At 27.7% G+C, this 16,807-nt stretch overlaps 1 protein-coding gene across 5 annotated transcripts in view; it reads right to left on the bottom strand.

The window, feature by feature from the left end:
- Positions 1-4,114: 4,114 nt before the first annotated feature.
- Positions 4,115-16,807, bottom strand: part of LOC129958904 (hormone receptor 4-like) — a 54,426-nt gene continuing 41,733 nt past the window's right edge. For 4 of the 5 annotated variants that reach the window (XM_056071629.1, XM_056071631.1, XM_056071630.1 and 1 more), the window contains exons 3-7: positions 13,352-13,500; positions 8,474-8,535; positions 7,176-7,691; positions 5,437-5,797; positions 4,115-4,686 (exon numbers count right to left, since the gene is read on the bottom strand). In XM_056071629.1, the coding sequence (XP_055927604.1) occupies positions 4,475-4,686; positions 5,437-5,797; positions 7,176-7,691; positions 8,474-8,535; positions 13,352-13,500 (1,300 nt within the window). In that variant the 3' untranslated portion in view covers positions 4,115-4,474. The remainder of the gene's footprint in view (positions 4,687-5,436; positions 5,798-7,175; positions 7,692-8,473; positions 8,536-13,351; positions 13,501-16,807) is intronic. The other variant, XM_056071633.1, reaches the window with a different exon arrangement.

Genomic DNA, 16,807 nt, shown 5'->3' with positions numbered 1-16,807 from the left:
GCAATTAATCAATTCCGAAACAAAATTTACAACAAATGCGGACTAGAAGTAATTCACATTTTATGATAGGTTTAAATAAGCATATTTTTCCTTTTTAAAACCAGAAATTTTCAAAATTTTAACGAAAAGAAAGTGCATTCTTACTTTCTCGTATACGAAGTATAGAAAGATAAAGTATTGATAGCGTCATAAAATTTAAACCCGAGATTTTGTCAAATTTTAATTTTTCAGACCTGAAAAACAGTTTTTTTTTTTTTTTTTTTAATGATATCTCTCTGTATGTGAAAGCGATGACACAAAAGCGCTTTGAACAAAAGTGATGAAATTTGGAATGTGATTTTTTTATCATATTTATAGATTTCTGCCATATTTTGAATAAAATCCATTTGCATGAAATTTGTTTGCCTGTTTTCCAAATATAAATGAACATAATAATTACAAACGTAGAGCTAGATGGATAAAAAAAACTTAATTAATGATTTGATTGTAATCGTAATTAAATTAATAATTGTGTAAAATTAATAATTAAAATTTATCTACAATGTACGCCTATCTGAAATTTTAAACCCAATTTATTATCGGGTGAACCGTCTTTCGGTCCGTACATCTGGATGCTCACAAAAGCGATAACTCAAAAATGCTATGATATAGATAAGTACAATTCGTTATGAGGTGTTATTACCAAAATTGTAGTTCTGTACTGTATTTTAGCTTTAATCGGTTGGAAAAAAAGTTTTTAAAGTGAATAACTGATTTCCTTCTCAATTCTGCAAAGCACAAAACACCCGTGAAAATAAAAACTTGAGCACTGTGACATTGATAGTCTTCTCAAGGTTGAAAATGGGTTTTGTTGAGATGATTTTAGAAAGTATTTTATTTATATTAGAAAGTATGCAGGAAAATTGCGAAGAGATCACTCTTGCAGATTTTTAATGGGGAGGGGGGTGATTGTACTAAATTTATAAGAATGAGTAACGTTTTAATCTTTTTTAAACGTTTCTGGTTTAGTATTTTCTTCTAATCAGTTAAACAACTGAAACGCATTAATAATATGAGAGCTCGTGTAAAAGATAATAGCTCTTGTAGTATTTATTGCTTTTATGAAATAATTGGAATCAGATTTCAATTAATATATTTTTTAAAGCAATCGACTTTAATCCGTTGTACAGACCAGCGTAAGCTTTTTTTTTATCTTAAAAAAATACTTATGTAGTCTAAATTCAGAAAACTTCATTCGTTCTTTTAATTTGTAAGAAACAATAAAATATGTGATTTTTTTTGAAGTAAATAAAATTAAGCAATTGCTTTTATCTTCTATCGAATTGAAAGGTTCATGTTCTTTATAATATAATTCAAAAACATTCATAATAATTTAACTAAATTAAAATATTTCATCGTTGTTTTTTATTGTAAAACTTGATAATTGACTATCGCACCGATTATTATAGGTTGATTTAACCTATGAGATCGTAAATGCCACGGGGCTCAAGTTTTTTTCTTTTAACAAATATAATATGTCTCGCAAGAAGAATAATTCAAGCCCGTATATGGCTGAAAGAGAATGTGTGCTATTTTTTTTTTTTTTTTTAATAAAAGTTTACGTTTTAAGCTAAAAAAAATTCTTATTTATCAGCGAAAATTCAAGTTTTTCAATATTTTTAATATAAATTAAAAACTAAATCAATTATAATATTACTTCTTTTGGTGTTATTTTCAGTGTCTTTTTTAACTGAAGGAATGAACATTTGAATTGGTGCAATCAAGCCGAAAATATTTTGGCTTCGAATCTAGCTTGGCTTCAGAAATCAAGTTTGTGTTAAACTATTATCTCTCTTTCTCTCTCTTTTTCAATTGAAGAATGGCTAGCATAATAGGCAACATTTAAATCATCAATCAGCTTCAACCTTATTATTTAAAGGAAAATTGTATTATTCAATTTAATATTTTTTTTTCAAACAAGACTTATATTTGTGTTTTAGTGAATATTTAATAAGAATGTTTATAAGTTTATCTCTAAAGCGTTCAAATTATAATTTTTTTTACTTTTTTTTTCATTAATTTTTACCTCTTCTTTTAATTCAAATTTTGTAATTATTCTGATATTATAACGTTACAGAATATATTTAAATAATTTATTAACTAAAATTAAATGCGTGCTTGCAAGATAATGATGCTTAAGAAAAGAAATATAAGAATTCTAAATTATAGTTTTTTATCACGGTTTTCCACGTGTTAGAAAAACAGGAAAGTGCATATTTCTATTAAAATATTTAAAAAATAATTGAAAATCCCGCATGTATTATAACAGAAAATGAGAGATACGTGTTTTGGACATGCCAGAAATCGAAACGAAGACGATCAAAATTGGAGATTCTTAAGGAGAAGATGGATTGAAATTGAATTTCATTATTAAATAGCTGCGTTAAAAGAAAGATTTTTTCTATCACATTTTATGTTATGGACAGGTGAAACGGTGTGTCAGAGGGTAACACACACACACACACACACACACACACACACACACACATATATATATATATATATATATATATATATATAGTCTTTATTTCGTTAATAATATGTTTTTCAACTATTAAAATTATCGCATAACTGAAATAATAAAATAATGAACTCTATTAGTTACATTCGGCAAATGAAAGATTTCTGCTACTGATTAGTAAATGTGTATTTAAAGGTAAGTTGACAAGGTATCTTTTATGTTTAAAGGTATTTTTTTCTTAAAATTTTTATTTTCGTTAAATTTGTAAGGAATTTAGTGATAATAATTATTATTTGATGAAACTATCTTGTTACAAACATAAAAATTATATTTAAAAAATATTTTTACGGTTATTAGAATTTTCTGTTTTTTTTAATTAAAAAGAAAATTACAACTCATATTTGGAGACGTGGCAATGGATGGAAAGATGACGAATAGATAGAATCGAAAGCTAAAACTGCCACGAAAGCAATATTTTTCGAATATACTTTCCTTTTTAAGAGCAAAAATCTAGGAATGAAAATCTAGAAGTTCTAGAAGTCGGAAAATAGAAGAAAGTACCCTAGGCGCCAATTGCCCAAGGTTGATTGCTACTCTTGTTATCAGTGCTAATTTTTCAAGACTATTTCGATAGATTTATCGAATTTTTTAGAATCAGTTTCTCAAGAAATCAATGATAATTTTTCTGTTAAGTGATCAGTTTGTATCTCTTAGTCCTAGTTCTATCTGTTTCTGCATTTTAATGTGAAAAGAATCAAAATTATGCTGTTTTTTAGAGATTGTAGAAGTGAGACTTCGAGTGACTACAGTGACATTGCAATTATCTAAAATAGTGACGTCAAATTTTAATTTCTTTGAAATAATTTCATACTGTCAAATAGAGACAGAAAAAATTTATTTAAAATTATGCATGCGCAAATTACAATTCACTTCAGAAAGGAGCTTATTGAGAGGAATTTTATTGATTTGCTGTATTTGGTACGATTGATTAGGTATTCAATGAGATTGATTTTATTTTTTCGATCTAGCATAAGGCGTGCGAAAATTTGTGGTGTCTGTATTAGATATTAAGAGTTATGGAATATTAATCGATTAGTGGAATCTGTTCGAAAACTATATCGGTTTAAATAACTTCATAGCAATTAAAGCGATGCATTTGATAAATAAAAAGAATTATTAATTATTGACATACCTTATTTTATTTTATTGTATTTAGTGATTTAAAAATCTAATTAAAAATTAAGCCTTAGAAATGAATCAGCCAAAACGTGATATTTTATTTAGAAAAAGTTAAAAAAAAATTGCTATGTACTTTTTATCATAAGTGGTTATTGATTATCTATAAATGCGGGATAGAAAAGGATGTATTTAATGGTTTTTCAATTATTGAAATTGATTGATAAATTAAAATAAATTTTCAGTAATAAATAGACATTGTGGTAAAAGTTAAAGAACATCTGCTCTAATATATCTGCTCCTTTCAGGAAATTATTTGAAACAAATATCCTTATATAAACCTTTATAAATTATATCATTTTTGAGGTTTAAAATTATTATTGGGGCTTATGTCATATTTCAGATTGTACGATGTACTTTAAATAAAACAAAAGACAATTTGGACGAAACAAATTTTGCTTTAATGATAAATTCAATAGCAATAATGTGCCTTCAAGAGGCAGGAAAAAACCATAATGCTTAGAAAAAAACAAACACAAAGAGAAAAATTACAAATTTTGCAATTCTGTACACAACGTCCTCAGCTCGGGTCTATTGCACGTCATTAGATTTTCTGCCCTTCGCTAGTAACTTCAGATCTCTGCAGGCTTTCTCAACGCTCTTGACTAGTCAATAATTGCAGTCATTCACTCTCTTGGAAGTCACCCTTGTAGCCCAATCGCCACTCGGACATCGTCTGTGGATATTGGGTGCAAGAGGTGGACGTTGAGGAACAGCCAGAATATTCTCTCTCCCCTGTTATCTAGCGAAATTGGTGTTTAAGAACAATGGGACGAAAAACATCTTCGTATGTAGAAGCAGCTCTCCCGCTGACTGAATTTCCGGCAGACGATTGAGAAGTTCACCGAGTCTTCCAGATTGTTGAGGAAATCGATTCTCCACAAATACTCGAAGGGCAGTCAAATATCTCTCCTGGATTAATTCAATCTCTCTTTGCCCTTGATATCCTTCTGGAACAAAATAGCCTTATAGAAATGAGGAAATACAAAAGACTCATATATATACATGCGCAAGGCAGACAAAATCCCTACCAATTAAGAAAGTATGTATAGAAGTGATATAAATAGTTAACTGCTTTTCATTTTAGTTAAGACAGCATTAATAAGTTATTACTGTCCATGTGAATACCCCTCAAAGCATGATTCCTTTTAGTGTGTTTAAAATGTGGTCATGCATCAAAAGTTATCAATGAAACTATTCAATCTAATCTAGAACACGAGAGAATTATTTATTTACAGAATAATGATGTAATGAATTCCTTTACAGAATAATGATGTAATGAATTCCTTTCATATTTTTTTTATTATGGTTGACCTTGGTGACAACTTCATTAATACTGTAATAATAATTCTGTTAAATAAGTGTGAGTATAAGAATGAAAAATTCCTTAATGAGCGACTTTTTTTTCCAATAAATAACCCTACACAGTAACCGCATTTTATGATCTAACTTTCGTTTTATGATCTGATTATTAGAAATTTACAAAGGCATCCTTATTAAATTTTTAGCCTATCTTTTTAATTAAAAGAAAACCATGATTTACATTATTAAATCTACGAAGTTTTTGATTTTCTAAATCTAACTAGCATAATTATATTATGAATATTAATTAGAGCTGTTATTCGTTTGAATTAATTAATATATTTCCTAAAAATCCAATAAATATTATAACAAACTATTCCAGAAGAGATATAGTTTACCTTGATTCAGCATCGCCACCACTTTCAAACAAACATATTCTTCTAGACATAACTGCAGCTTTTTGAACGTTGCCGTCAGTTGAGTCAGTTGTTCTACCAATTGGCCGGCTTCTACTTTCAGTTGTTCTAATGAGATCGCTCCATCAACCATTGCTCCAAGGACAGAATGCAGTGCACAAAGACCCATGCCAACCTCATGTTGGAGTTCGTCATTGCTCATACGGGTTGGAGCTCCATTTGGTACTCCACCGTTATTGTAACCACTACTTGTACAGGGACCATTGTTATTGTTGTTAGATCGAATGGCAACATATGCGGAAGTTGTCAAAACCAGAAGTTCATGCCACTTGTGCGATAATAGCTAAAAGAGGGAAAGATTAAAACAACTAGGTTGCCTTCTGAAAGAGACTGAAAGATTTAATAAACTCCTACATTTGTAAAATTTTAATTAATTTTTTTTATATTTTTAATTCATTTTTGTCAATGACAAGATAGCTTTCTGGTTTGTTGATAAAATATCAAGCATGCTTTTATAAAATTGAATTACGCCTTTTCTAATATTATGGACTACTTAGAAAAATAGAAGATTATTAACTATTAGTTAACACGAATAAAATAAAAATTAAGATAAATTAAGACGTTACAATGTCATGGAAATTTTTTCCATATGCAGTCAGAACTCAATAATACGCCAATGGTCCACTGTATGTAATCAAGACTAAACACACTGTTTTGTGAAATAAATCAGCAAGCATCATCAACAAGGAAAAATTAAACTTCTACTATTTGGCCTCAGAAAATAAATTTTACCTGGGGAAATGAAATATTACGACGATATTGAAACTTTCTAACTTTCTAAGATATCTTTCTTAACTTTAACTTTGGAAGTAACTAAACGTCTCCGTATAGTTAGAAGTCAACTAATTATTACGAGAGAAGGATTTGTAGGCAAAATGGATCATAACGTAATTGTCGCTACAAAAATATTTTTCGAAGTTTCAACTAGGCAAAAAATCTACGTCCTTAAAAAACAAGTCTTTCTTTCTACAAGTTTGAGATATAACTCAACAGATTTGCAAAACAAATTTAAACGACGATGCTAAGTTTCTTTCTCCGGATTATGTTGCTTTTCTAAGGTTCTTTAATTTATAAGTATAGTCGCCAAGTTATGGCAGAAAGTCCGTATAAGCATAACGCACTTCGAAAGTCCTTTTAGAAAATGTCACTTTCTAAAGAATGACGTTTTACTGAGTTCTGACAGTAATACTTGTCATTTAAGCTTTAAAGTAAATTAAAGTATAAAATATTGTGAGATATTAAATCAGCATTAAACAATTACTTTATGAGTAAAAGGTAGTTAAAAAGATATAAATATTTAATAGTACAAAAGATAAACTTTTAACCTTAAATTAGTTCATGATAGTTATTACCACTTTTTTACATTATTTTTTCTCTGACACCTCCGTCACCGAGCGATAATTCCTTATGGTTGGTAAGTAGCACTACATAATAATAAGGATGATGGCTTGCTGAGTTACATTCAAACCAAAACAAGTGGCATACTGCAGTTGACAAAGCACAAAAACCTCAGAAAAAAAGGTATGATTATTTTTATCAAATCATCCCTTAATATTATTTGAATTTCTTACACAATAATAATAAAATTCCCACAACCTCGAATTATTATATTCATAAACAGTAGACAATCAAATTTTTTTGGCAGTACACCCAGAACTTACCTGAGTGTGCACTGTGACAGGTAACTCTAAGTAAAACGGAAGTCTTTTAGTCCATTGAACCAGTTTATAAACGATGGTATCTCCTATTTGACAGAGTTTGTCACTCAGCTCAGATTTAGCCTCTTTCAGTTCATCCAAGTTTGTGACGACTGCAATGTCTTCAAAGTCATCGCATTCTATGAGTTGACTGATGATGATCATTGCTTGCTCTGGAGTCATCTGTCTGTCTCTGGCGTTATTCATCCAAGATTCCAGTTGACGACGCAACTGCAGAATGTCGCAAGGGCTAGTCAGGGCAGCTTTCAGGATCTGACCATTTGTCCACTCAATAGGAGCAGCAGGTGCAAATCTTATATGGTTGTTGGGATTCATATTGTGATTGTTATTGGTATTGTTGCTGTTATTGTTGATGTTATTACCACTGGTACTGCTGCAACTACTATTACTCCTCTGGGAGGGTTCTATATGACGGATTTGACCATTCTTCTGGCTTTTTTTGTGTTTCTTGTATTTTACCTAAAAAACCATGAGTATTACAGATTAAACTAGTTATTTAAAGAACATTAATTATTTTCAGACTGTTGAAAAAATTATATTTAGGGCCTGTTCTCTCGCATGAATTGTATCATTACTCTCTATAGGGTTTGCTAGTAAAACTGTTATTTTCTATTATATCTATTTGGTTTTTAAAAATATCTTCGTTTTCTTTGTTAAATTTTTGCCATTTTAAAATTTCAAAATGCATCTGGTAGGATTTACTCAAATGTCGAAATTCATATAAAAAATTGCAACGAATACAGTAATATATATATATATATATATATATATTAAGAATACCGTATTATGAAACGTGTTTAAATAGTTTTATTATTCTGATTTCATTAAAGCATCTTCACTTGCATGGTAAAGCTTAATTATATAGCGGTCAAAAACCACTATATTATAAGATAATTTTATATCTGTAGATTTCGAATAAATTTATTAAAATTGAAAACTTTGGGATTAAAAAGGTCAAGAATAAAAAAAAGTCACTAATTTTCACGATTATATTTCAACTACTTTCGGTTTTTCATCATTTCCATTTATAATTAACTCAAAAATTTTCCTAAAAAAATATTCTTCCAAAAGTTTTTTCTATGATAAAGCTTTGATTTACATTCGCATATTTTTATATCCTTCTTTTAAAATCCATTTTTTAAAAATATTTTTGAAGGAGCCTTTTTCGTATTTTTTTCAATACTTACTTCGATGACAAGCAGAGTTTTATTTTACTTAAATTTTAAAATGAATATACTTACCTTATATAAATTATAAACCGCCCCAGAATTCCTGCCTCCAGGCATACGATCCTCACGTACAGCTACAAGAAGGAAAATTGCATATTCATGTTTTCAGTTAACTGTATCGAAGTCATATACAGCTTTATAAATACTCGACAAAATATTTGTTCCAATCCAATCATGGCATATAGTAAAATTATAGAAATTTCTTTCAAAAATTCTTTACTTTGTGGAAAGTATGGCACTCTATATTTTCCTTGATGCTATTTGTAAAGAATTAAAGAAAGTGGCTTTTTTATGGATTTTTCTAAAATTGTTTCTGCTATTCGGTATACTGAAATTAAACATTAAAAATGTATATTAGATGTGGAATTAACCAAATCATCTCTAATAGTAGCAAAATCACCAAGTAAGGAATTAATAAATATTATAATTTCAATTTTCTTCAGTCATTTTTTCCTCTATTCCGCTGTAGCGGATATTTTATTTTCTGCAATCTTTCCAAGATTTTCAAGAAAATTTCATAAGGGATTCTCTTTTGCAAAAGAAATTATTTTATGCATATAAGAGATATTGGTTTAAAAATTAGCACATATTTGAATTTTAAAAAATTAAATCTTTTTGTCAGACTTTCGATTTAAACTAGATGGAATTTTCTATAGGCTATCTTAAACATCGCTCATTTAGTATAATCAATAAAAACGAAGTCATTTAAAATTGAAAGAAATACTCCATTCTAGGTAATGTGCTAGTAGATAATTCACCAAGTAGTGAATTCATAAATTTCATTTTTCTCTTGTTTTACCACTAAATAGGAGCTCGTTTACAATGAGTTGAATATTTGATTCAATCTCTGCAAGGGATTTAAGATAATTTCATAAAAGAATCCCTTTAACAAGCGAATTCATTTTATACGTATTAGAGATATAGCTTGAAAATTAGAACATATCTATATCGAAAGAAAAAAAAATAAATCTTTACGTCAGACTTTCCACTGAAATGAGATCGAATTTTCCACAGGCTATTTTTAACATCACTCATTTATTATAATCAATACCAACGAAGCCATTTAAAGTTAAAAGAAATGCCATTTCATTATTATTTTTGATAGTAAGTTAAGCGCATATCATTGACCTTACATGCAAATACCCTTAACAAGGAAGAGTGCTAGAAAATATCCAAAAATAAAAGTTGAAAACCGAGCGCATAAATTCATCTGGACATCTGACATTGTGTTGCCCATCAAACGGAAAGTTTTCCTCAACGCCCCACTTTTCTTTAATTCAGGATCAAAATAGACTGAAGAAGCTTTTATTCCTTTTTCGGAACAGAATTTTTTTTCTTCTCATTTTTTAATATATCTTTTACTCGTTTATTTTATCCTCTTTGAAAGGGAAGCTTATAATGACGTCGGGCAATAGACGACAGAAAAATTCTGAGTGACATAAGATGAAATAAAGCATGCCGTTTATTCACGTGAAAACAGTTCCAATAAATATAATTTTGGCGCTAATTTTCTATTTCAATATAAATAAAAGTCATTGTGGCTGTGTGTGTGTGTGTGTGTGTGTGTGTGTGTGTGTGTGTGTGTGTGTGTGTGTGTGTGTGTGTGTGTGTTCCACATCTGCATTAAAATGACTGGGGCAAATTCACCCAAATTTTCCATACATTATATAAAACATAAAGAATGCTGTCAACTTTTCAAAGTAGGGAAATTAATCAAACATTGAATAAAATTAGAAATTTACAAAAAACTTGTCGTTTTTATGCTTTGAATTACTCTACCATTATTTTTTTAATTTCTTTTTTTTTTTAAGTACATCTTTTGACAAGACTTTTATTGATCTTAAAATAGTTATTTAACTATGCTTAAAAGTAGGCTTAAGTCAATTGCTCGAATGAAGGCAACAATCCTTATTATTGGGAAATTAGCATTTGGGAACAAAATTTGCTATACTAATATGACAAATATTTATATATTTTGAAGAAAATTATCGATGGTTTTTAAAAATCGTCTGGTTCAATTGATATTCTAATTTTAGTTAAAAGCAGACGATAAAGATTTTAGATGATAAAAAAACTTGTATAATATTTTATGCAAAAATAGTTTTTACATTAAAAATATTATAAATAGTCTTTAATTTCAAGCAACATAGGGTATATAAACAAGAATGATATAAATTTAATTAATGGGAAGTTAATGAATAATTCAAAAGTTTATTTTATGTTCCTACTAATATGAAAAAAATCTGTTTTTTTAGGGAAATAAAATATCCTTATACAATCTGTGACATAAAAAATTTGCATGCATTTCATTTTCGATTTGAGGAAATTCAAACTAACAAAATCCCTACAATGCAAACGCTTATTTGTTTATTTTACTTTCTTTATCGTCAACAAAAGGAACTCTAGCAATGACTCGTATAGATTTATAAATTTGGAAAAAAAAAAAAAAAAAAACCAGAAAAGTTTATATAGGAAAATTAAATTTTGGTTTCACATGAGAAAAATTAATGAAAATTTAACGATATGCTTATTTATTTTTTATTCACTTATTTGATCGTCATGGGAGAAAAACCAATCGTGGCGCGCAATGATCCATTATGATTTATTAGTATTTAGATGAAATTTAAGACAAACTAATAACTATTATTTTAGTGATTTATTTCATCATTAAAGGCATAAAATGAATTAATGAAAATTTATTTAACAAGAAAAAAAAAAGAAAATTTTCAATATTTTGATTATATGGTCCTGGAATGGTTTTAGATGTGAAATTAAGGAAAATTCTGAAATTTCAGCATTCTGCGTTTGATAGTGCATTATTAAATTATAAATAGTTAACAAAATTACGAATATTATTCTCTGATTTTTTTATTCACAGAAAATTGGCTAATTTTATCTGAGAATTTTTTTTAAAATTCTACTAAATTTTATTTTGGAAAAAATGAACGAATGTTAATAACACAAATCAGAAAAATTTCATTACTAACTGTGCTAATTATTGTGAATTAAGTAAAGTTTCCCGATAATAACATAAAATTAGCTCTGCTCAATAATTTGGATATTAATATTTTGTTGGTATGAACGTAAATAATATAAATATTCAGTAGTTCCTACAAATAAAAATTATTTATTGCTTTTCATCTTCTTCTTTTTATTCTTTCATTGAACAGATTCTAGATTTTTTTATTAAATGTACATTTTTTAATGATGAAATATATCACTTAGCAGTGTTCTGACCTGCTAAACAAAGATACTAAGCCGAAATTAGTCTGCCCAGTTAGTGCTCTGCATAACCCTTGTATTTAAAACAAATAAGCTTACCTCTGGCTCTTTTCCGAAATTTTTCAGGCGAATAGATGTCAAATTTAAACCAGTGATAGTTGATACAATTATTAATTAACATAAAAAAGATAAATTTCTATTACTCAGAGATGAAATATTTGTCTCGTCGTCATAAGTGTGAAAATACATTTTCTAAAAATTCCCAAGAACCTCTTTAAAATGTGAAAATAAATAACTAAGTATTGTCTATGGAAAACGTTAAAAACCAATCACTGGTTTAAACTTATCTATTGCTCTACCGGAAATAAATAAATTAATTTTAAACTCTCCCTTACCTTTTAATTGGCTCCATGAAGCTTAGAACTACTAAGTCTAAAACAACAGAGCCATATTTAGCAAGTGAAATGACTGGGCTGGACTAATTTCGGGTTAGTATCGTAAAAAAATCTAAAACAATACGTTCAATATGTGTTGTTCATTCCCACGGGCTGTAAATATAAATGCCCTTACTCAAACTTTTCACTATAATTTAAAATGTAAAAAGAACATAAATCCGCAGTTACTCCACTTCTAAAAACGGCTCTGCCACATTTTATACATAAATATTAAAAAAATACGAAAAATGAATAAATAAGTGCATAGATCACTGAAGACGTGAAGTCTCAGATACCATCATTAAATAAATTATTAAATTTAAGAAATTTATAAAATAAAAATAAGTTTTCTGGAAAATTCATCTTTATTTACTCTAATTATGATTCAATTTTTTGATTTAAATTTCTTTAACAAGGATTCAGTGCATTTTTATCTGAAATCGTTTATGGTGAACGAAAAAAAATACCGCACAAATGCTCATTCAATTGCAAGCCCATATATTTTAACGCGCTTTTTATTCTTTCAAAAGCAATTGGAAAATACCTAATGTATTCTATATAATGAGCAATATAGTTGTAGATATAAAGAATTTATATTTGATCAAACATTGATTTCACTTAATTTATTTTATAATAATAACTAAGCAATTTTTAATTCAAAAAAATTCTGAAATTACTTCAATATTTTCAATTTTTTAGTGTATTTCTAAAAAGATTGAGTTCTCGGACAATTTGAACTACAACATTCAGGTTTCTCTTATATAAAAAAAATAAATAGGCATTCAAACATAGTTTTCACCTTTCTTAAAAAGAAAAAAATTTTGAAAATATTAATTTTACAAAAAAAAAATTCATCTCGAAGATTCAAATCTTTCTAATTCGTTGATTTTTTTTTTTCGGTTTTGATTCTGAAATTTTTAGCTGAAATGACCCTTTCATTATTTGCTTTGGCATCACAGAAAAAGTAAAATTTCGTATTAAATATTTAGTCATTCGACAAATCTTATTTTATAAAATCAAACTCATTTACAAATATAATTAAATAGAAATCCTGAATAATTACTTAAAAATATTCAGTATTTTATTACTGCTTACTACACATCATAACTGAATAACACTCTAATATTTTTTCTGTAAAAAAACTTCTTTTACTTTTTAAATGTAAGTTATTAGATAAATTTATGCTGTAAAAAGAGACACAAAAGATAAGAAAAAAAAGGAACTTTGTACTTACCAGCCAGCACCATTCCTTGGCGTAGGCATTTTTGAAATCGGCAGTACTGGCATCTGTTTCTCTGTGCTTTTGTAATTTCACAGTTTCCTTCAGCAACGCAGGTGTACACTCTTTTATTTTGAACGGTGCGTTTAAAAAAGCCTTTACATCTAAAAATAAAAATAAGAATATGAATGGCTGCAACTTAAAAGAGAATGTATTTTAAGCAAATATTTTACATTCATTTCTTTAAAAATTAAATTACCTAAAATTTGTGGAAATACTGCTTATTCGTTGTTAGAAGAAAGAATAATCTACAATTACACTTTAACGACTATTTATTAAATATTGAGAAGGAATCTATTGATAATAAAAAAAGTTTATATTTACAGTATGAACTTTATTATATTATTAATATTATAATACCAACCTTTATTATATTATTATTAGTATTATAAGAATAAATGCTCTATACAAATAAATCTAAATATCTCTGGTTACCAAAATAAGAGAGAATAAATTATAAAGAGGAATTACGAACAGGTGTTCTGAATACAACCGAATGTGCAATGAAATAGGCTTTCCTTAAATTTTCGTCAGAACGTTAGAAAATGTACGAATTTCAGATACCCGTAGAGTGAGTAAAGATAGAACTGTGAAATTCAGAATGAAATAATGATTGTCACAGCTGAATAATCATAGATATAATTCGTTTGGTCTTCAAATAAATGCTTTACTTTATGCATTTCTCAGGTATCTTCTAAAATATATAGAATTACATTTCTCTAATAAAAACAAAAATTGAAAAAATATTATGAGTTTTATTTCCAAAATTTGGGGTCATCTTATATGTAGTCAGCATAATTTGAATCAAGGTCAATATTTTACCTAATGGAAAATAATTTCTATCGAAATGCACAAAAACAAAATGATAAATAAGCATCCGTGGTCTTAAAGCCCTCCATAAGGCCGAAACATAAATTCTGTTTGTTGGAGGATATTGCACTTAAGCTCATTTTTGCCGTCATTGAGCTAATTGATTTGCTGGCTAGTTGAATTAACGTTCTCTTTGAAGCTGCACGAGGGCTACTGGAGCAGAATTTAGTAGATTTAATGAAGAAAAATTAAATCAATAGAAAATATATAAATAATACAAGTAGATAACAATTATCTCTCGAAGACAGAAACTGCAAAATAATTGAAATAGTAAGTATTAAATAGCTAATGTGACAGGACAATAAAAACTGTTTATAAATAAAAATAATTTAATGATACCTAATATTTTTCTCATTTAGTTTCTCAAAAAAGATGAAAAACAAATAAATATCACCATTAATTAGAATAAAATATTAACAACATTAGTATCAACAAAATAAATAAATATAACAATTAGAATATAAACACAAGAAGGTAATTTATATTCTTTGAGGAAGAGAAAAGCAAAAGGATGAAATTGTAGTGCATTCGCATTTTCAGTGATTTTCTTTTCAAATGTTGACAATATTTTCTCATCATGAATGTTTATTCATCCTTCAAGGTAAAAACCATCTGCTTTCAACCACCTGCTTGATAAAGAATGACTAATTTTGCAGCTTTGATTAAAACGAAAACGATTTTCGAATCAATCTTTTTAACAGTCTGGGTGGATTCTTTTTTTTCTCTACTTAATTCGTTGAAATTTTTTAAAATTTAGTAATAATATGCTTTTGAGATTACAGAGAACAGAGTTCAAGGCTACATGAAAATACATTTTCAATATAAGAAAATGATTTGATTTTCATTCGTAGTGTTAGGTGGCATTTCTTATAACAGATACCTTAAATTATATTGTTTAAAAATTGGAAGTTTGTATATGGAATTATGTGTTTATTGTTTAAATAGTATAATATTCTACTTAAGAAGTAAAGACATTTCAGAAAATTAAAACTCGCTTTTCAGATAGCTTTCCCAAAAACTATAATGCATTTTTACATTTACTTACAGAGTTTCTATTATAGGAATTATCCTGCTAAAAGATCTAAAAATCATTCATTTAACTGCTTTAAGAAATCATCCTGGTTATGTTAAAATTCGTTTGTTTTTTAAATTCAGCATACATATCTTTAATTCGTTCATAAGTAAAATTTTTATGTCTTATATGAAACAATTATTCCATATTTACTTACAAAATACATGATTAAGGTCATATATTGTGCCAAAATAGAATAAAAATTTTATATTTTTTTATTATATTTATTAAATTTTTATATCTATTTTACATTTTGCTGTTCGTTCAGTTTTTTCCCTTGAAACTTTGTGTTCTCTCCGATATGTAAAAATTGCTTTTCATTCAATGCCTATTTGAATACCAATCTCTTCGTAAGTTTCATGCAAATAATTCCAGTCTTAAAACTAAAAAAAAAAAAAAAATCCATTAATTCTTTTCAATAAGTCCATGATAATATACTCAACCTTGTCTTTGAAAATTCTGTTCAACGCCCAATTTCAACTTGGCATTCAAATTTGCTCAGTCACTCAATGACCTTGTAAATGCATATCTGAAAACAATTAAATTTGTCCTTGTGTCATAGAGAAGCAACGAAAAGTTACTTTGGAATTTTAACAGGTAGATAAATTTCTACCTAAACGTCAGTAAGCATTGCGATTTTAAATTAGAATCGTACACTACGCTCAGGGGGAAAAAGGAATTTTATCTTTTTATAAGATTCTATAAATCATCCCTGTCAGAAGTTATTTCTCTACTATTTATTTGAAGAAATAATTAAATAAATAATAATATTAAATATAATATAGTTAAAAGCTTTAATATGGTTTCATTATTTATTTCAAAGCTTCAAAAAATTGTATGTTTATCACGCAAATAGATATTGCAAGATAAAGAAAACACGAAGAAAAATTCTTGGAATGAATTTATTAACTAAATTTGCTTGAATTACATGCATTCATTTAGAAATTGCCGCCAAAAGTGCTTTTCATTACGAGAAAATTAAATTTTATAAATCAGAGATTATTTTCTTTCTTAACGTTAATAGCAACAAGATAAATTAAATCTGAATACTGCGAACGCCTTCATTCCCCAGACGGAAATATTTCATCTAAAAAATCAAAGAATGAAAAAAAAAGAAAGAAAGAAAAACCCTTGCGACAAATTTATTATTAATCATCAATTAATAAAAATATTAATTCCAATACTTTAATGATCAATATGTTAATCAGTATACTAAAATAACATTTGTTGCAGTTTAACCGTTAAAAATTTCAATATTCCCACATCTAAAATTGATCCTATACTATCTTAATACATCTTATTTCTGATCATATATTTTTTTTATAACTTTTGTAACAGAAGTGCTTTTGCCTTTCACAAATTTTTTATTATATCTGTGAAGTATAACCATTCTTATGCTTTATTGTGAATAAATCAATGGAAAACAATTTAATGAGTGAAATATATACATTTGGTATTGTGTCAGATGA

Source organism: Argiope bruennichi, chromosome X1 (assembly GCF_947563725.1).
Source record: "Argiope bruennichi chromosome X1, qqArgBrue1.1, whole genome shotgun sequence".
NCBI lineage: Eukaryota > Metazoa > Arthropoda > Arachnida > Araneae > Araneidae > Argiope > Argiope bruennichi.
This window is presented reverse-complemented; position numbering and strand designations above follow the sequence as displayed.